Source organism: Urtica dioica, chromosome 9 (assembly GCF_054948205.1).
Source record: "Urtica dioica subsp. dioica isolate 48M chromosome 9, U.dioica_male_clone48M_v1_H2, whole genome shotgun sequence".
Taxonomy (NCBI): Eukaryota; Viridiplantae; Streptophyta; class Magnoliopsida; order Rosales; family Urticaceae; genus Urtica; species Urtica dioica.
In genome coordinates this window covers 9,377,923-9,401,858 of record NC_142764.1, presented here as the reverse complement: position 1 = coordinate 9,401,858, position 23,936 = coordinate 9,377,923, and the positions used below count along the sequence as shown (strand labels likewise).

Genomic DNA, 23,936 nt, shown 5'->3' with positions numbered 1-23,936 from the left:
TAGCCATACATATTGCTAATACTTGGCGAAAAAATTTAAGGAATTGCATAAATTAACTAAATAAAAAATATTTATAAACTAATATAAAAGATATGTAGAAAAGATACAAAATAACAAACATAACTAAAATAGATAAATCGAATTAAACCAAAAAAAATCGATAAAGAAAAAGAAGCGGAGAACGTCGAGACTCGTTAGACGATTTTTTTAAAGCGTTATTGCTCTTCTACCGAGTACTGGAAAACATGAGCAAGTGCCTCCCAGTATACAACGAATGTATGAGAAGAATAAAACGCAATTTTGTACAACTCCGGTGAATTCGAACACGCGTCAAAAAATTATCACCACCGTAAGAAAATTGAGAGAAAAGATGGAAGTAATTTTTATGTGTATGCGTCAGCCTTTGGCTAAGCTCTCTTCTCTCCAGCAAGAACAACCAACTTTATGGGCCTGATTGTAAACGGTTAAGAGCAAAACCGTTGGGCTCTTAGTGCTCATCAAATTAATGATAAATATTAAACGGTTTTTAATCAGCCCTAAAGGCAAAATCGTTAGCAATAAACATAGATTTCAATGGCTTTTTAAACCCATTATGGAGGTTATTAAAAAAAAGGTTCAAAAATTAATAAAACATATAAAGTAGTTATGCGGGAAAAGTAATACAAGCCAGGCAGCCAGTCCAGCCCAATCCGGCCCTGCTCGCTCGCCCGACCGGCCAGACGGCGGCGACGACGCGTGTGTGTGGTGATCTTGTGCTTGCCTAATCCCTTGGTCATCTACATAACTTGGCAATCCTTGGGAACACAAACCCTTTTGAACAAATTAGCTATATAAGCTCACTCATTTGCTCATTCGCGACTCTTGTAAGAGCACTATTAACTACAACACTTTTGTATTTATTTCACAATACATTGATATATTTCAACACAACTTTGATCATCAATTTCTCATTCATCTTAGCTCCGATTATGGAAAATAAATAACTGGTCTTATACCTCTCGCAACGAGAAATAAGAATCAATCAAAGCATTTCAGTTTCAATGAATGGACCTCACTAGAATATTTGGCACACAAGTCTCTATAATATCAATAAACACACATTATTTCTAGTAATTCCCCACATGAATGAACTTGAAGAACGTCCACATAGGACATGTATCGTCTCAATATGGTGATAGTTTCTACGGTCAATATTTGCATAGGATAGATAGGTATAACCTTTTAACCTTCGCTCGTGAAAATATGTCATGTTCACTGACTACCTAGTAGACGAGATGTCATGGAACTTTTATTCGTTTTGTATAAATGATAACCATATCTCCCACATATATCTTCCAAACACAGATTCAGTTCTTATGGTTGTGTTTATTTGGATGTGAAACATTCGTCTGGTTCTGTAAGAGTTTATAGAGAATTAAGCCCAAATGATTCTCTTTCAAAACGACCCCACATCTATCTCACATAGGTGACTTTTTACCAAAAGTAATCTCGTCCCACATTACTCAATTGCAATCTCAAAAGACTTGGTACAATAAAATCATTGAAAACTCAATGCCTAACCTCGTATGAGTGTCACTGTTTTATTATATGAATAGGACCATGTGGTTTTCTCCCACAATGACCTCACTTCGTCTCGACAATCAAGTTGTCCCTTTGAACCAAGATATTGGGATCTCCAGTCAACATGGTTAGTTTTCATTTGCCTAGACTTTATTGTCCATGGGCTTAAGCGCCATATACGTTCCTATAGATCTCTTCTCTAAATTGGTCTATAATTAACCATTCGATTAGCGGATCCTCAATATTATCTATGGATCTAATATAGTCAACTCCATTGACTCTAGATAAGAGAAGTTAACTCATAGTTTTGTGGACAAATATGTCTAACCATAGTTCATCACATCTTATGTTCTACCAATCACAAGTTGGTTATTACAATATAAATATATTGTAGGCACATGTTCGGAATATCTTCCACAAAATTCATTGACGCTCGACCTCTACGTCAGATTAATCTAATGTAACAAACTCAGATTCTATCATGGATCGAGTTATCACAATTTGTATGGAAAATTTCTAACACAACTTCATCTCCCAAAATGAATATAAACTAACTAGTGTATTTTAGATATCCAACTCGCGGTAGTGAATCTTATAATGACTCTTGGGATATCTCGAATGATATAGATCATAATCACGAGTGAATCGTGGATACCTCGGTATCCTCATGATCAATTTCCATTGTTTCGGAACCTAGATTACTCGTATAAATAGCCAACATACTCATATTGTAGGCCAAGTCATATTATTTACAAATCACTAAGTACATGAGACTCCCTAACACACTCACACATTAAATACGAGAGATATTTTCTACTTTATTCTCAGACAAGCGTTTTCTAATTTCAATATGACTTCTAAAAATTCTAGAATTGTCATTTCCAATCTTGTCTAGAATTTTATCAACGTAGTGTGACTCTTTCAACAAAATCTCATTGGACTTTCATGTAAATTTAGACACTAGATGTTACATCGACAAGTCCAATATCTTCCATATCAAACTTAATATAAACATATGTATATATGATCATGCAATTATCACTCATTATAAGCATATCACCAACATATAAATACAAGAATCATATATCCATGTTCAGTGTCTACTCATTTGTCACAGTCGTTTTGTTGATCTTAAATCCTATTGACACTATAACGGTGTCAACTTTTACATGACATTGTTATGACACATCGAAGGTGCCATAAAGTGATATGACCAACTATAATACTTTCCTTTCATGCCCAGACGCAATACAATCATCGGGTTGTTCCATATAGATTTATTCCTCAATGTGTTATTCTCGTCAATGGAGATTACGTATCAAAGTGGTCAAAACTCTCTAGACGTATATCCTTTTTTTACAAGTGTCTCTTTATAATTAACCATTTAGGACATCGACTTTCATCTTCCTTGTAAAGGTACATTTCAAGCCAAGTGGTTTACCACTAGGAGGAAGATTAACCAACTTCCAAATGTGGTTTAGCATAATAGATTCTCTTTCACTTCTTTTGCCGTATCTACATAAGTAACCCTTTACAGAGTTTAAAAGACTATATATATATATATATATATATATATATATATATATATATATATATATATATATATATATATATATATATACGTTAGAAGTTTACCCTCTAGCGTATTGGTTAGAAATTGTAAAGTGCAAAATATTATAATTTGATTTCCATAAACGAGCTTCCGTTGTTGCAAATAACTTTCTTGTTTGAATAATGATCCCATGAGTTATCAAATTAATTTAGAATATATTTAAGGTTATGTGAAATCTCGGAATGAGTAAATGAAATCTCGAGTTCGTCTCCAATAGACGAAACCCTTGGCTGGCGGATTTCGTTTCTCCGAAAAGAGATCTGCTCATTTCCCTGTCAAATTTCCCGATTTCCTTCACAATCATCATGCTTCCCGTCAGATTCCGGCCGTCTTTTAGCACAAGTTGTCAGCTTTCCGAGGTACCAGCAAGATAAGTCACTCGGATTTCTCAAATTTGGGATTATTTCATATTTTTTTTTTCTTAATTTCGTGTTTTAATACATGAATATGTTGATGAATTGATTATTATGATGATGAATTTGATGATGAATCGATGATTATGATGATGAATATGTTGTTGAATTGATGATTATGATGATGAATTAATATGTTGATTTAAGTGATGAATATATTGATGAAATGATTATGATGATGAATATGTTGATTTGAGATGAAGATGATGATGATGAATTGAAGATTTTGATAATGAAGTATGGCATCCGACCCGGCACGAAAGTATTGCGAGCCCGTCGAAGGACGATCGAATGCAAGAAAATCCAAATTTTGTGGGTACATCATATACGGGGATGGAATCACTCGTGTGAAAAATCACTTGGCGAACATGGACATGACAAATAGTGTGAAGATGTGCGACAAGGTTTCTCATGAAGTACATGAAGAAATGCGAGAGTTACTATACGCATGCTCTCAAAAGAAGAAGCAACATGAGAGTTTGGGTGAGTCGATGTGAGCCGACCTCCGGAAAAGTGCAGGGGACTTTGACGAAGAAATAGACGAAGGTCCCGGTGGATCTTCTGGGGTCCTTTGATCCAAGAAGATCGTACCCCGGGGTCAAGAGGATGGCCAAAGCCATCGACCGATTATTCATTCACGAGTGATGAGACACTCAAGACTTTCCGCAGTTTGAACTTTGTGTTTTATATTTTGTCATACATGTTGTAATCAAGGTTTGACATTCCATGGAAACCGACCAAAAACTTTGAACTTTATGGTACTTTGTTTTGAATTTTATCTTGGTTTGAACTTTTAACTTTTATATTTTGTCTACGTGTTGTAATCAAGGTTTGACTTTCCGCGGAAACCGACCAGAACTTTGAACTTTATGGTATTTATGTTGAATTTTATCTTGGTGTGAACTTTGAACTTTATCTTGGTTTGACTTTAAAGTATGATGAACTATGAAAAGTATGTTTAAGTTTGCAAAATATTAACAATATGTTTATTTTTGGAACATATTTGTCTAAATACCCTTCGGTTTTTTACATTTTTGTCGATTTCTTTAACGGTAAGTGGTTTTCTACCGGTAACGATTTTTTTTTTCTTTTATCTGAATGCCCATCGGTTTCTCCTCTGGTAAGTGATTTACCCCTAAAATTGAAGTCTCAGTATGATAATGGTAAAAGTAAAGCGAACTTTGGTTTGCAGGAGATTACTAAAAAAACAGAAAAAAAGCTTAAAGAGGAAGATTGAGAGGGAGAGAGGAGCAGTGGTAAAACGAAAAAAGATATATTCAAAGTTATCGAGAACATAAATTAATCAACTAAACTAAAAAAATGATACTTCTTTTTGTTATGATAAAAAAAAAATGGTACTGTTCAATTTACAGGACTTTGGGATTGGTTTTAGTTTATATAGGAGGTCTGAGTGTATATATACTTTGAATTTGAAGAAGGATGTAAACGAAAATGATGAAAAATGTGGTGCGTGTGGTGGTTGGTTAGTCGGGAATATTTTTAGACTAATTAGTTTAAATGTCATTATTGGTGTATCAACGTTAGTCTAGAATTGTTCAGACAAGATAATACACATTTAATTTTTTTCATATACTTTTTTTGTTTTCTCAGTAGTGGGTAGGAATACTAGCGCGCTGTCAATTAATTAGTAGGCACTACATCGATTTCGTTAATAAGCGTGTACAACTCTAATTTTCTACTTACAATTTGTTGTTCATAAATCTAGATTTTCTCACTGACAATCTAGATTTGTTTGTTAATCATTGAAGTGCTGATTAGACACGAGGGGTACAAAAAAAAATTAAGTTTTGAACCGTTATCGATGTGGTAAAGCGATACCAATAGTTTACCGAGTTATCGAGTAAGAAAAATAATAAATTGTACCGATGAAGTTAACGTTACCGATGTGGTAAACTGAAAAATACCAAATTTACCAAAGAGTATCCAGTAAACACATAATTATGAAGAAAAAAAAATTGTTTTCGTACATAGAATAAAAATGTAAATAGTCCACAATATCTTTATTACAATACATCACATTATACAATTCAATGCACTCGTTAGAGTAATCAACCCTCTATTATTTAACGTCTTGGACCATAGATTTAAAATTTCAAAATTTTCAAAAGTCGGCAAATTTAAAAACTTGACATAGTTTTCAGGATTTCGGTAACCGATCCGATTTTTTGCTGATAACCGGTTGTTATCTCGGTATCTAACGGGTTTGTTCATACCACTACCGAGAAGTGACAAATATCGACGAATTTTCTTCCGGTTTCCCCATATTTCAATTACGTGCATTGGTGGGTCTATAAATTAGTATCAACTTCTTAGGTAGAGAATAACTTATGTAAGCTCTGAAAAATGAAAGAATATCAGGGTATTTTGTATGTCCCTTGTGTTGTTGCTTTATTTCTCATATTCACTCTCTCTGTGTTAGCTCACAAGCACGATAACTTTTTTCAATGCCTAAACTATCAGCTTCAAAACTCCATTTCCTCCACTGATGAAGAACATATCTACACTCCAAACGACCCGTCGTATTTCAGTGTCTTGAACTTCTCCATACAAAATCAACGATATAACGAACCGTTTTATCGAAAACCCCATGCAATCATAACTCCAACGAAGGCATCCCACGTCCAAGCCACCGTCTATTGCTCGAGAAAACACGGCTTCGAAATCAGGACGCGAAGCGGCGGCCATGACTTCGAAGGTCTTTCTTATGTGGCTTATGAACATGTCCCTTTCATTGTAATCGATCTCTTCAATTACCGATCTGTTAGAGTCGATGTACGTGGTCGAACGGCATGGGTTCAAGCTGGAGCAACAATTGGCGAGGTCGCTTATTCCATCGCCAAGAAAAGTGACAATCTCGGCTTTCCGTCTGGGCTTTGCCACACCGTTGGTGTTGGCGGACACTACAGTGGAGGAGGCTGGGGAACATTATCACGAAAATACGGCTTCGCTGCTGATAATATTATTGACGCCGAGCTTGTGGATGTCGAAGGAAGAGTTCTTGACCGGAATTCAATGGGCGAGGATTTGTTCTGGGCGATACGCGGCGGTGGAGGAGCGAGCTTTGGCATCGTTATCTCATGGAAGATCCAGCTCGTTCATGTTCCCTCAACTGTCACTGTTCTCAGTGTAATCAAAGTCTTTGGTCCCAAGGAAACTGCAAGGCTTATTCACCGATGGCAACAACTCGCCCACAGATATGACGATGATTTGTTTTTCTTCCTAACGATTCGTACCGCAAATACTTCAACTCCACAAGAGAATAATAATAAGTTGTTAGAAGTTTCAGCCGAAGCTTTGTTCCTTGGAGGAGCGGATGAACTTGTTCGATTGGTTCAGATGAGTTTTCCTGAGCTCGGCTTGGAAAGAGATGACTGCTCCGAGATGCAATGGATAGACTCTGTGCTCTACTTTGCTGGATTCACAACCGGACAGCCGCCGGTGGCTTTGGCTAATCGTACACCACAACTTCCTCTAGTTCGTTTGCCCAACAAAGGGAAACATGACTTCGTCACAAAATCTATTCCGGAGAAAGCCTTAGAGATTCTAGTACGAAGGCTGTATGAAGTTGATATACGAATGGCATTCTATCAGTTTGTCCCTCATGGTGGAATAATGAGCAAAATTTCAGAGAACGCGATTCCCTATCCGCATAGAAGAGGTAATCTTTACCACATTCTTTACATTGCTTATTGGGAGAAAGAAGAGAATGTGGGAGAGTCTCAAAGGCAAGTCAGCTGGGTAAGAAGCGTTTATAATTTCATGGCTCGGTATGTGTCTAAGAATCCAAGATCTGCTTACATAAATTATAGAGATCTTGATATTGGAAACGGAAGCACAAGCTATGCAGAAGCAAGCGTTTGGGGAGTCAAGTATTTCAAGAGCAATTTCAAGAGATTGGTTGAGGTTAAGACTATGGTTGATCCCACCAATTTCTTCAGGAATGAACAGAGCATCCCTCCTCTTCCAACAAACTAGATTATATAAATAATTACGACTGGATTCTAGAAGAGCTATTATATATAAGCAATAAAATTCATCTACTAAATTTATCCTAAACTGATCTATCATATTGGCGTGCAGTACACCCATGGAATTGTTCCAACAAAGAAAGTTGTAAAAGGAAATATTATTGTAATCCGACATTTAATGTATCTATTACTGAATTGATAAATAAAATGTATATTTTCTTCTAATTAAATTTTGTTTATTATGCAGTGTCTCGAGACTATTATGACAAAAAATATCTAGAGCACTAACTTGCAAGAAAAATTCATATGTGATAGTTTAGAAAACCGTACAAGCTGCTTGGACGACGGTTAAAATTTGTCATTAAAGTAGTAAAAAAAAATGCATCTCGCCGTAGCCGACAATTGTTTTGTTGTGGCAAGTATCTTGCACGATAGTCATAACCAGGGATGATTTCACTTTAGGGGGCTAATTTGTAAAAAAAAATTCAAAGGGGCTAATTTGTAAATTTTAAGGGTAAAAAATTGTAAAAATAAAATAAAAAGTGGGTAAAAAGTACACACATGGCTTCGTGCCTGGTCATAACAAAAGTCATAACACCGTCCTCGGACATTTTTTATAAATGTATACAAGCAATAGGCTCCGGCCTTGCCCGGGAAGCTTGATAAATTTTAAATTAGATAATAATGTGAACGGTTTGCAATTGTTAGTTGTCACTTGTCATATGTAAAAGTTAGTATTTTTTTTACCACTTTTTAATATATATATATATATATATATATATATATATATATATATATATATATATATTTAAACCATTTTAATTAAATAATAATTCAGATATAAAAAAAAATAGAAATAGTAAGTTGTAATAATAATTGTTATCAGAATTTTCATTTTTAGAGTTATTTATGAAATTTTCGTTTTTTTTTAGTTGTTTCTGGAATTTTTCGTTTTTTAAAGTTGTTTTTGGAATTTTGTTATACGATTACTTATGTCATTATAAAACTTAAATAGGTATTCATGGAAATTTTAAAACAAATATAGAAATACTGTAACATGTGAAAAGTGGGTTTTGTTTTATATAATAATAATAATAATAATAATAATAACATTTATATTATTATATTATTATATAAAAGCAAAACGTGGATTCACTGTAGCATGAACAGTAAATTCCGGGTTTTGCTTTATATATATATATAATAATTTACTGCCTCACATATCCCATCCTTGTATGCAATTTGTCCTCACAGCAGTACCAAAATTTGTGGGGGTAATCTAGCAACGTAGCCAATTTCAAACATGGTTTTAAGGATGTAGCCAACGTTTGGTAAATTTTGTAATCTAACAATTTACAGAAATAAACGGTTAGAAAATATCGAAAATACTCTTATGTAACATAAATCATAAAATCCAAATACTAGCCAACATTTTAGCCAGCCGAAGATTATCGTGCGTAAAATAAACGGAAATTAACAAAGCAGTGAAGATTAACAAAAAATTAGAAAGAAATAAACGCTCAATAACCAACTTTGTCAAATACACATGTATTAACTTCGAAAATTCGTATTGAAAATTTGATCGGCTTGTGAATAACACCGTATTAAATGCGTATTAAAGGAAATGAAAGAAATATCAATTGATAACACCATCGACCTCTACCTGCACATATGTAAATTTACCATAATTAACAAAGCAGTGGAGATTAACAAAAAATTAGAAAGAAATAAGAAAACGCTCAATAACAAACTTTGCCAAATATAGAATTTTTTTTAAAATTCTAAATATATACACGTGTATTAACTTCGAAAATTTTGGTTGATCAAATGTGGGCTACAATTTTTGTAAGCAAATTCTAGTAGAGGATATTCTAGTAGATAAGATCTTACATAATTAAGACCCGTCATCATTTTTTGCTAGATTGAAAATTTGGACGAAACATTGACTAGATTACAATTTCAACGTTTCATGTGGCTTAATTCGACTAATTTTTCAATTTGTGGTGGGGCATTTTATCAAACACCTATCATGCAATGCAATAACCCATAAGACATTGCATAACATAAAAATAAAAATTATGAAAATATACAGAAGAAACAAATAATAATTTTCAACATCATAAGGTACCAACCATTCTAGAAAATAAACCCAGAAAAATCAATTTCGGACTAACCCATAAAAATGAGAGGGTAAATCATCAGTTCAATAAAACCAAACATCAATCACTATTGTTAAAGCAGACATAATCCAAACAAACATCCTACGCAATAATCTACATAACCCAACACAAATCGAAGTACAAATGGAACCCTATGTCAAAATCCCAATTTCCACCACCGAATTCCAATACAATCAACAAAAGTGAGAAGAAAACTCAAACAAAACCACTTATTCTAATATCAATCAACCAATTTCAGTAATACTCAATATCAACAAAAACGAGAATCCCAAAATTCCACTTTGCATTTCTCAAGCAGAGAGCGAAGAGACAGCTTCGAATCTTTACATCGCCGTGCTTGAACTCCGGCGAAGATTTTTATCCTTTCTTTTCCTTCCTCGCTAAGCTCTCTTTCTATCTTGCGTTGATCGGTGGTAAAAATACTCAAAAAAATTTCTATTTGTTGCACATTAATATTTAGTCTTTAAAAGTTACAAGAAAAATATCAAACGTACTCTAAACATATATTAGATTGTGAGGATTGATTTAAGTTGATAAGTAATTTACAAAATCATTTAAAACAAATAGTTAATATAAAAAGCCACTTAAGATCTGAGCACAAAAAAAAAAAAAAAAAAAAACAAACAAACAAACCACCATCATCTTTTTTTTTTCTTCACTTCCATTGACCTAAATTGCTACACATTGTCATTACCATATATACTTTTTATTCTATTAAATTATTAACGAATAATATAAAATTCTAAACAATTAACTACATATTAATTGCATGCGAATCTAAGTTTTTGATCAATTTTTTCAACGCTTTTTTTTTGTGTTGATAACATTCTAAATTAGATTTTTTCTTCCTTATTTTTTTTTAATGAAAGATTTTAAGTCTATCAGAAAACAATTTTTGTGTTGATGACTAAAGATTTTTCTTCCTTATTCTCTTCGTAGGCAGACAAGATACGAGCTACAAGCCCACCAATCTTATTTTTATCAACCAAAAATTAGAAAACAAAGATAATGATCACTTCCCTTCAACATCCACCTCCAACAAAAAAAAATCTAGACTATGATTAAATTATTTTTTATTTTATTCTAAAAGAACATCATGCATTTTTTTGCTTTTTTTTTTCTTTCTTCCCTACTTTGTCGTATTGCATGTTGACTGAAAAATTATGGGAAACATGTTTTTTTATTTATGTATTTATAAATATGAGATTTAGTTCTTATTATCTCCTATTTTTATTTTAAATTTATATATCTTTACATCTATTTAAATATATTTTTATTTAAAGTAGAGATTTGTAACTAAATAGACCACTTTAAACATAGTGATTTTTTATCTAGCCTATGTTTGACAAGTTTTAGGGATATAGTCAAATGGCTTATGTGGCAATAATTAAGATCTGATTCGCTATTATTTATTAACAAATTCGTCACTTTCTCTATCCTATTTTTTCAAATAATTTTATTTGCATCAAAACTTCAAAAATTCGTATCTTTCTCATACGAACTCGAAATTGAGTGATTTAAGATCCTACAAATTTGTGACGTCGAGATCTTCAAAAATAGATCCATTGTGTTTGATGAAAAATTATATTTATGTCGATAATTTCAAATAAATTCAGTTATTTATATATTTAACGTAGTAATGTGATTTTTCTACATCTATGGTATTAAGCATGATTTTTCATCAAACACAATGGCTCTATTTTTGAAGATCTCGGCGTCACGAATCCGTAGGATTTGGAATCACTCAATTTCGAGTTCATATGAGATAGATATGATTTTTTGAAGTTTTTATGTAAAAAAAAAGTGTAGGAAAAAAAGTAAGAGAGAGAAAATGAGGAATTTGTTAATAAATGAGGGCAAATCAAACCTTAATTATTGTCACATAAACATGTTGGTTATTTTCATAAAAATTGTGAAACATAAGCTAAAAACAAATTTCATAGTTTTATTTTAGTTATTTTTCTACACTGCCCTTTAAAGTATAGTATGTTAGTTAAACAATTTTAGATTATATTTTTGAAGTAACGTTTTACTAAACACGTACGCACGCGTTACTATCTTGTATACGTATATACGGATAGCAGGCAAAAGACGGTCGACACGTCTGCTCGTTTGCATAGCTGTATTACACACCTCTTCTTTACTAGTTGAATAAACGCGCGATGCGCGAGTCAGCAAAATTTTTATTGTTTTCTTAAGAAAAGTGGGAAATAAAAATAAAGAAAATAAAATAAGTTGAAGACTTTTAATTTTATTAAATTAAATCTAGAAAAATCGTTGTCAATGATGTTTTAAAAATAAAATAAAAAAGTAGAAAAAACCTCTTTTATGATTCAAAAAATTTTAAAATACTGCATGTTTTCCTGTCTGTTAAAATACTGCAGTTTTAAAATACTGCATGTTTTCCCACGTGACGGAACCAGAATGAAAGTTGAAGAGGCATTGCCTCTTATTACTATGTTATGGATAAATAAAAAAGATATAAAAAATATATTGATGAGAGAGGGAAAAAATATTAAAGGCGGAGGGAAAAAATAAAGGATAATGTATGTTATCGATATAATATAATATTAGCAATTATTATTATAATATACATAAAAAAATTATACAAAATATATTGATGAAAGAGATAGAAAAAAAATATAAATAAAAAAAGATACAAAATATATTGATGAGATGGGAAAAAAAAATTAAAAGTCGAGAAAAAAATAATAAAGACCGGGGGAAAGAAAAGAAAAAAATATATAAAAAAAAGTTAAAAAAAGAAAAAGAAAAAGAGGAAGGAAATAAATTAATATACATAAAAAAAAAAAAATTATACAAAATATATTGATGAGAGAGGGGAAAAAAATTAAGGGTCGGAAAAAAAATGATAATATATGTTATTGATATACTATAATATAGTATTAGTAATTATAATTATAATATACATAAAAAAATTATACAAAATATATTGATGTTTGGAAGGGAAAAAAATCAAAATTGGAAAGAAAAAAAAAATCAAAATCGGAAGTAAAAAAAAAAAATCAAAATCAGAAGGAAAAAATGGCTTCCACGTGTCGCTGCCCAGCGGCACCAGGATTCAAGTTGAAATAAAAATATATACAAAATATATTGATGAGAGCGGGAAAAAAAATCAAAGGTCGGAAAAAAAATGATAATATATGTTATTGATATAATTATGATTATAATACACATAAAAAAAAATCCAAAAAAAAATCAAAAAATTATAAATGATAATAATGTTAATGGATGTTTGGAAGGAAAAAAAAAAAAAAAAAAATCGGAATGCAGAAGGCAAAAAAAAAAAAAAAAAAAAAAAAAAAACTTTAAATAAGTGAGAATGGATTAACCAGGTTGCGCCACGTGTCGCCGACTGGAGGCGCCACGTGGCGGAACCTGGTTAAAAGCATTCTCTCTTCTAATATGTAATGGATAATGGATACATATTACACACACTACACACAAATTGACCAAAATATTATTTACATACTCGATGATTGACGAATGAATAAGTAGCACTATGTTTTTTTCTTTGTAAAAATGAGTTACAACAGCTGTGATGTTGCATGATATCCACGTGGATTCATCTTACCCACACAAGAAACATATAACAAAAATATAAAAACTTATAACATCTGCTATTATGTATAATCTATCAATGTAACTGTACATTCACTACATATTCAAGCTGCTCAATTATATCATCAAGTTCCCTAAAAAAAAAAAAATTATATGATCATCAAGTTTATTTTAAAATAAGATCACCGCCTCATCGTTTTTTCTCCGACATGTAAGAGTATGAACAATTAATATATATATATATATATATATATATATATATATATATATATATATATATTATGTACATAATTTGGTCCATAGATTGAAATCCCGAGGGAACCGGATGGGAACCGGTCGGGATCCCCTTTTTTGAACTCCCCGGCACCGGAACGTTCAAAACCGGAATATTCCGGTGATTCCGGGGGAACCGGACCGGGAACCAGTGAGGAACTCAGTTCCCACTTCCCTGTTCGGTTCAGTTTAAAAAAACCAAAAAACCGGGTATAAATCCCGGGTTTCCCCCAAAAAAATCAAAAATAGGACTGGAAAAAGGATTTGAAATTCCGACGCGAGCAAGACCAAACTTCCAGAAATTCCGCCCGGATCCCGCCGTCCCGAGCGCTTCCCGACGCGGCGAAGGCCAAAAGTCACCGTATCCCGCCGGTTTGCCCAGATCCTGGTGAGTTTCCCGATCATTTCTTGTTTTTTGATGATTTTGAGTTTAATTTTTGAAATTTGTTGATAATTCTTGAAGATTAAGTATAAATTGATAGTTGTGAACATGAATGTAGTATTTATTTAGAGTTTGTGTTCATGTTTCTAATTTTTTGTAATTAATCCGAATTTTGTTGTATTTTTTTGATTAGTTAGTGATGATTAAGGTTATTTTGAACTTGTTTATTGATTTATGACGAAATTCTTATGACTTGTTTTTAATTTTAAAGTTTGTGTTCATGTTTATAATTTTTTTGTAATTAATCTGAATTATTTTGTAATTTTTTGATTAGTTGGTGATGATTATGGTTATGTTGAACTTGTTTATTGATTTATGACGAAATTGTTATGACTTGTTTTCAATTTTAGAATTTGTGTTCATGTTTCTTATTTTATAATTGATCCAAATTCTTTTGTAATTTTTTTATTAGTTAGTGATGATTATGGTTATGTTGAACTTGTTTATTGATTTATGACGAAATTCTTATGACTTGTTTTCAATTTTAGACTCTGTTATGAATTATTTTAAATTTTCATTTAGATCCGGGAATATGTTAGAGTTTGTGAATATGATTCATGATTGTTAGTTTAATTTAATTTACTAATGGTGATTTGTTAATTTGTAGGTTACAACTTACAAGAATGTGTTCATTACATGACTTGGTATAATTACTGTATGACTGCTGCATACGGTCGGTATGAGTAGTTATTTATATTCTTTTTATGTTGAATTTGTTGAACTATAGTATTTGGTGGATTGTGTTGAACTTTATCATTTTGGTTTGTAATTTGTACTATTGAACTTAGTTTTTGTTGTGTTTGTAATTTGGTAATGTGTTGAAACATTGTACACTATTTTTAATTTTATGAATTTTATCCTACGTAGTTTGTATGTTTTTGTATATTTCTTTTCTGGATTCCTCTCGGTAAATACGGTATTTGACGGTATTTCTCAACGCTAACGTTAAGTTCAACGGTATCGGTTTCTTTTTATCTTCTTGCTTTCCCCGGTATTCCTTTACGGTACCAAGAGTTACCAGTAAATTCTGAAGCTCGGAACGGTAACGGTAACAATATTTCGAACGGTGATTGTGCCAGTGATGGTGATGGTTCGCAGCGAATTGGAGTTACAACCTTCACTTAGGTTGACTTTTTTCGTTCAAGTTGAAGAGGATTAGAGTGTCGGATGTGGTGGTGTGTTTTTCATGATAAAATAATTGTTTTGAGGTTTGAAATGAGAGGTTAGATTTGTGATTAAGAAAAAGATGAAGTCTAATTTTTTTTTTTTTTTTTTGGGATCACTTTGCTGTTGTTTAGAAGTTATTAAAATGATAAATCCAAATGGTAGTCATGCAAATATAAGTGTTTGGCTGAGAACTTTTTTAAAAAAATATATTATATTTTATACTAATGTAAATTCATTGTAATATATATGGTAATTAGAATAATAACTGGCATTGCTAAAATATTGGATTCTACAACTTATTTTCTACAATGTTTATGGCTAAGTATTATAGAAATTGTGGATTTATAACACTTAAAATATATGTTGTAGAAATTGGATATTTCTACAATTCTTACGACTAACCGTTGTAGAAACCGAGTGTTTCTACGATGCTTATGGCTAAACGTTGTAGAAGCTTGATGTTTCTACAACACTTACTATAAGTGTTGTAAATTTCACATATTTCAGATTTTTTACAACGCTTAGACTATCCGTTGTACAATCCTTACCGCGGTGACGTGTGTTTTCTGCCGCAGTGAAGTCCTTCTACAACGGATAATTTAAGCGTTGTGGAATTATGACATTTAATAAACTTCGCCGCGGTGGAATTCCTTCTTCGCCGCGGTGGAATTCTTTTTTGTTGCGGAGACACCTCCTACAACGGATTCGTTGTAGGATAATCTCGCCGCGGCATATTCAACCCGCCACGGCGAGAGGTAGCCTTCGCCGTGGCAAGATAGATACCGGCCTTTGTATAAATGCGGGGGTAGGACTCTCGAAAAGGGACACGACCAAGACTCCTATGGGGCCTATTACGAATTCTATTATCGATCAGTACAAGATTAAAGTGGAACCACAAGAGGAGGAAGATGAGGAAGAGGAACCACCACTCATCGATCCCGTATTGCGCTTACAACACCTCCGGTAGTCGAACCCGCCACCATCGACTACATTGCTCATTGCTCTTACTATCTCGTCAGTGGGTTTCAGCACACGTAATAATACATGCACCAATAAGCGGAATATGACGCCTCTCACATCAACCAATTGAACGATCTATACTCTCGGTGGGACATCAACTAGGAGAATCGGGTGCTATTTCCTACATATTTTCAATACTCCGATTATCCGTACCCACCACCATTGTGGCTGCCGCATATGGCACCTCCTCAATATTTGGCATCACCTCCACCACCACCAAATGACGAGTGAATTTCCGGAACCACCACCACCACCACTACTACAAATAAGCCTTTCTGGTGCGGAGGGGCATTAGGTGCGACAAGTCGCACCTAATTGGGCATCAGGTGCGACTTGTCGCACCCAAAGAGCTCCAGAAACGAAAAAAATTTCGCTGATTTTAAGTGGTATTGGGTGCGACTAGTCGCACCCAATAGTTTTGAAAACTTTCAGGTGCGACAAGTCGCACCTGAAAGTCCAAAAAAAATTCAGCGCTAAACTTCTCCCTCTCATTTTTTTCATTTTTCTGACGTGGAATTAATTTTTAAGTTTTTTTTTACTATCAGGTGCGACTAGTCGCACCTATTCGAGTATCAGGTGCGACATGTCGCACCTGATTACTAGGGTTAGTTTATAAACTCAGCTTCGTCTTCTTCACTTCTCAAGCCTCTTTCTCTCTCTCAAACTCCGACTCTCCCTCCCTCTCTCCATCCCTCTGCGAGCCACCACCAAATATCTCACTCCCTCTCTCTTCTCCAAGCCACCACCATCCCTCCCTCTCTCTTCATCTTCATCATCTTCAACAACAACAACAAGAACGATCACGACCACGACCACCGTCATCTTCATCTTCATCTTCTTCTCCTCCTTCTCTCCAGCTCGCCAACAACCCGAGCTCCGCCGCGCGCGCTATCGGCCGAGAGAGGAAGTCGCCGCGAGTCACCGGAGATGCCGGACCAAAAGCGAACACCGGGAAAAGAAAGAGGGAGCACCGGGAAGTGTGAAAATCATGGAATCAAGGTAAGCAAATTTATTACCCGGATTGAATTTGAAAATTAGGGTTTGAGATTGAAATTGGGGATTTTTGATTCCATGATTATTTTCGTGAAATTGATTTGATTGGGTTGTTGATTGAGCTTGGTTTGTGATTTGTTGTTTGGATTTGAAGTTGATTTCTTCGGATTTTCATGATTTTGGCCGAAAATTAAAACCTAGGGTTTATGTGCAAAATATGAAGATTTTGGATTTGTGATGTTTTTGAGGTTGGTTGGTCTGATTCTATGCTTGAAATCGTGTTTTAAATTGATTGTTCGGGTTGGTTTTGAATTGAGAGTGATTTGGAATTTCGTCGGGTTTTTACGGTTTGAACAGCCTCTGTAAATTGACGTGGACAGTTTAGTACCAGTTAAGTTTGGATTTGTTGATATTTTTCCTAGATAATAGACGTTATGGGGTTTCTAAAACATCCAAGAACGTGTAAATCCGTAAAGAATTGAATAAGATATGAATTTTTGAAATTGGTGTTTCAAAGCTGGAAAACTGGAATACCGAATTTGTAAACTGATTTTGCGGGATGATTTTGAGATAGTTTTTTGAGTTCAAAGTTGTCTTGTAATATCTTGTTGAAAGGTGTGGATGTTAATTTTATTATGAAATTGGAATTGTTGGATTTCGAATTGTGTAGCCGAAGTTATGGTACGTTCTTTGCCTAGTGCAAATCTGGAATTTTAATTTTGAATGGATTTGATTTGTGGAATTGTTTTGGCCGTGAACTAGCTTGGCCGTGGTTTTTTTTTTCTGGCCGTGTGTGTGTGTGTCTGTGAATGTTGTTGTTTGATGATTCGATGATGATTTGAAAGGTTAGTGCGGTTTTCCGAGTTTCGTTGTGCTCGGCTAGGGGATTTTGTGACAAGTTTAATGACTTTGTGATATGTTGGTTCATTGATATTCTTGCCTTGTTTGATGTGTTTGGTCATGTTGGCTCGGCCATATTGGGGTTTGATTTGGTTGACTTGAGTTTCATATTCGATGTTCGGTTTGGAAATTGCTCGGATTATCTCAAAGATGTAATTGTATGTAATTGAAATTAAATGGTTTAGTATGCTTAGGTTAATGGTTTAGTATGCTTAGGTTAAGAAAAAAAACTTTAGTATGCTTAAGTGGTTTGTATGCTTAATTGTAATTGTATGTAATTGAAATTAAAGGGTTTAGTATGCTTAGGTTAATGGTTTAGTATGCTTAGTTGATCTTTGGACCCGATTATTGATGTTGAGGACTGGTTTCAGATTTCTTGGTTGTGGTTTGAATTTGGCCGAATTTTTGAAAAAGAAAAACTGTTTGAACTGCGTCTGTAAATCGACGTGGACAGACCGATATGATCTGAGTTCTTACTTTTGGATATTTTTCATGGATAGTAGACTGTATGAGCTTTTTAAAATGACCAAGAACATGTAAATCCATTGAGTATTGAATGAGTTATGAATTTCCAAAGTTTGTGTTTATAACATTTGTAGGTTGTTTATTTTAATTTACTGTATTAGTGCTGCTTGTATTTAGTACTTTCTCATACAAGCAGCACTAATACAGTTATCAAGCTATCAATTCGTAAAGTATTTTGTTTGAGCAGGTTTTGTTATAAAGAGGCGTTGGACCCAAAGAAGGTGAAAGGGAAGGTGGTATTTTGCCAGCAAGGGAATCCGGGCACGGACGCGGCGATCAAAGAGATCGGAGGAGTTGGGACCATTCTTCAAAGCTATCAATATCTCGATATCTTTTATTTTAATTTACTGTATTAGTGCTGCTTGTTTATTTGTAGGTTGACATCATGATTTTTTTTTTAGAGTTTAGGTTGTTAGGCCGGCTCGTGTGTTTAGACTTTTGTTTTTTTTAGAGTTTAGGTTGTTGGGGGGAGCCTAATAAACATATTTTCTTTTAAAATTATATGCATTATTTATTTTTTTGGCTGGAATTATGTTTTGATTAAATCTTGGCTGATTTTTTTTTTTCAAAAACGAAATAAGAAATGAAGTCACTTTTAAATAAACTGACATCCAAAAAACTGCTCTTTTAAAAGATTTGACGTCGCTTTTTTAAAAAGCGACGTCTAAACCACTGTTTGGTGTTTTGGTGGGAAGACTATTGGGTGCGACATGTCGCACCCAATATGTTGGCGGGAAGACTATTGGGTGCGACATGTCGCACCCAAAAGTCAAATTCCCGCTTTATTCTTGATTTCCCACGGAAAAATAGGTCCGACTTTAGGTGCGATAAGTCGCACCCAATAGTGTCGCACCTAATAGTATATACTTTAGCTGCGGACTATTAGGTGCGACTTAGTCGCACCTAAAGTCGCACCTGATAGCACTATCGGGTGCGACTGTGTGGGCATCAGGTGCGACTTTTGTCGCACCTGATGCCCATATTTGTAGTAGTGCACCAACTCCTCAATATTAATTATGTTAAAAAAATTTAATTTAAGACTCGTTTTGAATTTAAGTTTTAGTTTCAGAATCGTTTGGTTTGTTTAAGTTTAAGACTCGTTTATTATTTTTCATTTAATGTATGTTTGAGACTAATCTTAATTTCAATATGTTAATGTTCAAGTGTTTCTGGAATTTTTATTTGAATTGTAATTTGTTAGTTGACAAACAGGTTTAACATGGAAAAACAGGTTAAATCTGAATTACATGGTCATTTGACTAATATCTCGCCGAGCCGAGACATAGAATTCGTTGCGGCGAAAAAGTTATCGAGAGCTCTTTTTTTTAAAAGAGAGTCTCGCCGCGGCGAAGTCGATTTCTTGCTTCGGCGTGATACGCATGCCGCGGCTAGATTTGTACTTCGCCACATGGGGAGTTTCTACAACGCTTTTTTAAGAATTGTAGAAAGATGGCAAGACTGTTTTACAAATAGCCCTCGCTGGAAAACAGTTTCTCGCCGCATCGAGGTTTTTTTTCTAGCCGCGGCATGTTCCTGTCTCCACAGCGATAAATAGTCTTCACCGCGGCGAGAGAATTACCGTGAGCAATTAATTTTGGAAAACATTATCTTGCCACGGAAAAGTTGATTTCCCGCCGCGGCAAGTTCCTATAGCGACGGTGAGAAATAGACTTCGCCATGGTGAGAAAGTTACCGAGAGCAATTATTTTTGGAAGACAAATTCTCGCCGCGGCACAGAAAGATTATCGCCATGACGTGTATTCTGTTAGAAATTCTTGCCCACGAGAAGATGCTTATGTAAATTATCGTTGAATTATTAATAAAATAAAGTTTTATCATTTATAATTTATTCGAATCGAAAGCATTATTTCTTATACAATAAGATTTATCACACATTCATCAACCCACAGTCTCTATATCAAACTGAGTCACATTCTCGACATCTGAGCTTGGTCGGTGAATTAAAACTGGTCGATGATTGATTCATGCTTGGGTAGCTGAATCTGAAATCATATATGTGGAACACAAGTGAAGGTTGATCACTTAGTCGGAGCATTCTGTTGGTGATTATTACGCTTTGATAACCATATTAAGTGCGGAAAAGAATAATTACACTAACAAGAGCTAATTAATATTATGGTTATACAACAAGATCTAGAATTACTTATTAATTATTCATGAAAGCAATGTCAAGTAACCAATAAGAGCTAGGTTCAGAGATTCTGCAATACTTACATGATTTGGATCAGCTACTGAATCTTCAAGCTTTGACTCCTCCGTCTTAAGTCTAAAAACACTATCTTCAAGCTTTTTAGCTCCTTCTTCAAGCTTTAGCTCCTCGATACTATGAACTCGTCTGTTATGACACCGTAATCTTCCGAAACGTAATCTCCGACACGAATGAAAAAGATGAGTAGACACAATCTTTATCTCACTACGATCTACAACGTGGTGTTTATATCGCACTGTGTTTATAGGATTGGAATCACAGACTTCCAAGAGGGGGAGAGGGAGAGTCGGCCGACAGAGAGAGAGAGAGAGAGAGAGAGAGAGAGAGAGAGAGAGAGAGAGAGCCTTCTCTTGGTCGAATTTTTTGAAGCACAGAAGTGTGTTTTTCTCTTCTCATAAACCCCCTATTTATAGTAGTGGAAATGATATATTCTTGGTAGTTTCCAAAATATATTGTTTCCTTTTATTATGTTCACACTAGTGAATCTAAGCTTGGCCATTGGATCTTATCTCATGAATCATACTTTCTCTCTTAGCCATCAAATCAATATCTATGAGATTTTATTTCATGTTTAAATAGAGTATTTATTAATGAGAGAATAAAGGAAAATATCTTATTTATTTTTAAATATTATTCTCTCATTAATATTCATGAGAGAGAATAAATAACAATATTTTATTTCCTTTTAAATATTATTCTCTCCTAATATTCATGATAGAAAATAAAGGACAATATTTTATTTACTTTTAAATATTATTCTCTCATAATATCCATGAGAGTGAATAAATGACAATATCTTATTTTCTTTTAAATAATTTTATCTCTCCTTTAGTTAAACAACTAAAGAGAAAATATTGGTAAGTACCAATAATGGCATGGACGAATTTCTACCTCTCGGCCAAGGAGGATTTAAGCAAATCATGTGCCAAAATCTCCTAAAATTCGTGCACCTCATTTTGTGCAGGGCCTAATTGCTTAAAACTGAATTAATTATTTATTTACTTGGTCCAACAATAAAGAAATAAGTAATTGATTAATTATATACTTGATCAAATAATAAATAATTAATACTACCATAAATGATTATTTAATTATGCAAATACCCATATTTTAGAATTGATGCTGTCAATCACAATTACAGCTAGTGAGATTATAATAATGAAAACATTATTATTCGAAAGGTCTTATCCGCATTTATCAGAGCCGAATCGGGGACTATGGACCTAGTATTAGAAGGTTGACAAATCCGATGAAAAGACGAAAAAGTCATTTCTATTTTCTACATCGATTTGTCTAATCTTGGTCAGACTCCACCTTGCAAGCCAAGACTGGATCCTCCTTGCTACTAGAATTATATTTACTCATCGTGACGAGTGTCCACTGATATAATCAGTTCGTGATCAAGATCCTCTAGGTTCAACTCGTGTCGAGAAAAGTTAGTCCGTTATACTTTTCTTGACACCTATAAGCCCTACGCAATGTTTCTTCCCCAGCGAAAGATTCTTCCGAACGTACAAACTTTGGAAGTGCGCGCAAATTATGGGTTTTGGAATCAACCCTCAGGTGAGAGAACATTTACCTTCTTTCAGGAAGGCTAGATTCCATATCTGTAAATCATTTCTCACTTGAACCATGTTCCGCAATGCTCCTAAGGCATAAGCTGTGATTAGCATGACAGTGGCCTTTTAGCGAATGAGTCAAAGAGTGCGGTAACATAATCCAGTGTTGTAAATTTTTTAGTAGCACTCATTCGAAAATTTGTCTATCTGCCGAATTAAATATTTATTGTGGAATTAATTATTTATTATTGTATCAAGTAAATAATTCATTGAACTTTAAGTTTGGCCTCCTAGACACTGTAAAATTCAAAAATTCCTTGGCCCATGACCATGAGGTAGGCGCCTACATTAGGGTATTAATTACTCAATATTCTCTCTTTAATTAGTTGCTAGATTTATGGTAACTAATTAAATAAGAGAAAGAATTATAGTGGTAGAGATATTCTCTCACCATTAAATAAGGAAATAAGATATTGTCATTTATTCTCTTTCATAATTAATATCTTAATATGCAGAAGAATAATAATGGTAGAGATATTCTCTCAATTAAATAAGAAAATAAGATATTGTCCTCATTATTCTCAAATATCTAGATTCCTTAAATATAAGAGAAAAATAAGGAAATAAATATCCTAGATTATGATTTGATGTATGATAGAAAAACTATTATTTGTAGTCAAGATCCAATGGTTCATGCTTAACTACATAATAAGAAAAAAAAATTAAAGGAGAATTAAATATTTTTAGGATCTTCCCAGAATATGTCATTTCTACCACTATAAATAGGGGTCTAAGAGAAAGTAAAAATGACACAATTGTTTAAGCATGAATTTCAATGAATATCTCACCTAGGTGTTGGACGAAAATTCTCTCTCTCTCTCTCTCTCTCTCTCTCTCTCCCTTGGAATTCTGTGATTCCATTCCCATAAACATGGTACGATCTTAAATCATAAATCAGAGTCATAGTGAGATTTAGAGTGTGTCATGCCTTTCTTCTTGTTCGTTTCAGAGATTACGTTTCAGAAGACTAAGGTGTCGTCTTCTGAGTGCCATACGACGAGAGTACTAAAGCCATTTCCGGAGATCTGATCATGGAAGATAAAGCTTGTAGAAGGATTGGAGGAACTCATAACGAAAGCTTGAAGAATGCATTGAAGATTCTGTAGCTAGAGAGAAACCCGTAAGTTTTTCCTAATGACCCTTCTGTTTAAATCGGTTGCTTGATATTGCTCTCCTGCTTATATTAATTACGGTAAATCTAGATCTTGTTACATATAAACAATATTAATTAGCTCCTATTATTGTAATTAATTTTCCGCATGGTTATATGGGTGCATAAACACAACAAGTGGTATTAGAGCTAGTTGATTTACTAAATTAATCGATTCGTTCTTGTGATTAAATTTAATATGGTTTGAAAGAAATTATATGTGATTATGTTTTTCATGCAATGTAATATATGATTATGTTAATTATGATTTGCGGTTGATC

At 33.7% G+C, this 23,936-nt stretch overlaps 1 protein-coding gene across 1 annotated transcript; it reads left to right on the top strand.

Moving 5' to 3' along the window:
- Nucleotides 1-5,949: 5,949 nt before the first annotated feature.
- LOC149384848 (cannabidiolic acid synthase-like 1) lies at nt 5,950-7,762 on the top strand. Its single transcript, XM_089626967.1, has one exon. It carries the CDS (start codon nt 5,950-5,952, stop codon nt 7,579-7,581), a length of 1,632 nt encoding a protein of 543 aa, XP_089483093.1. The 3' UTR covers nt 7,582-7,762.
- Nucleotides 7,763-23,936: the final 16,174 nt, after the last annotated feature.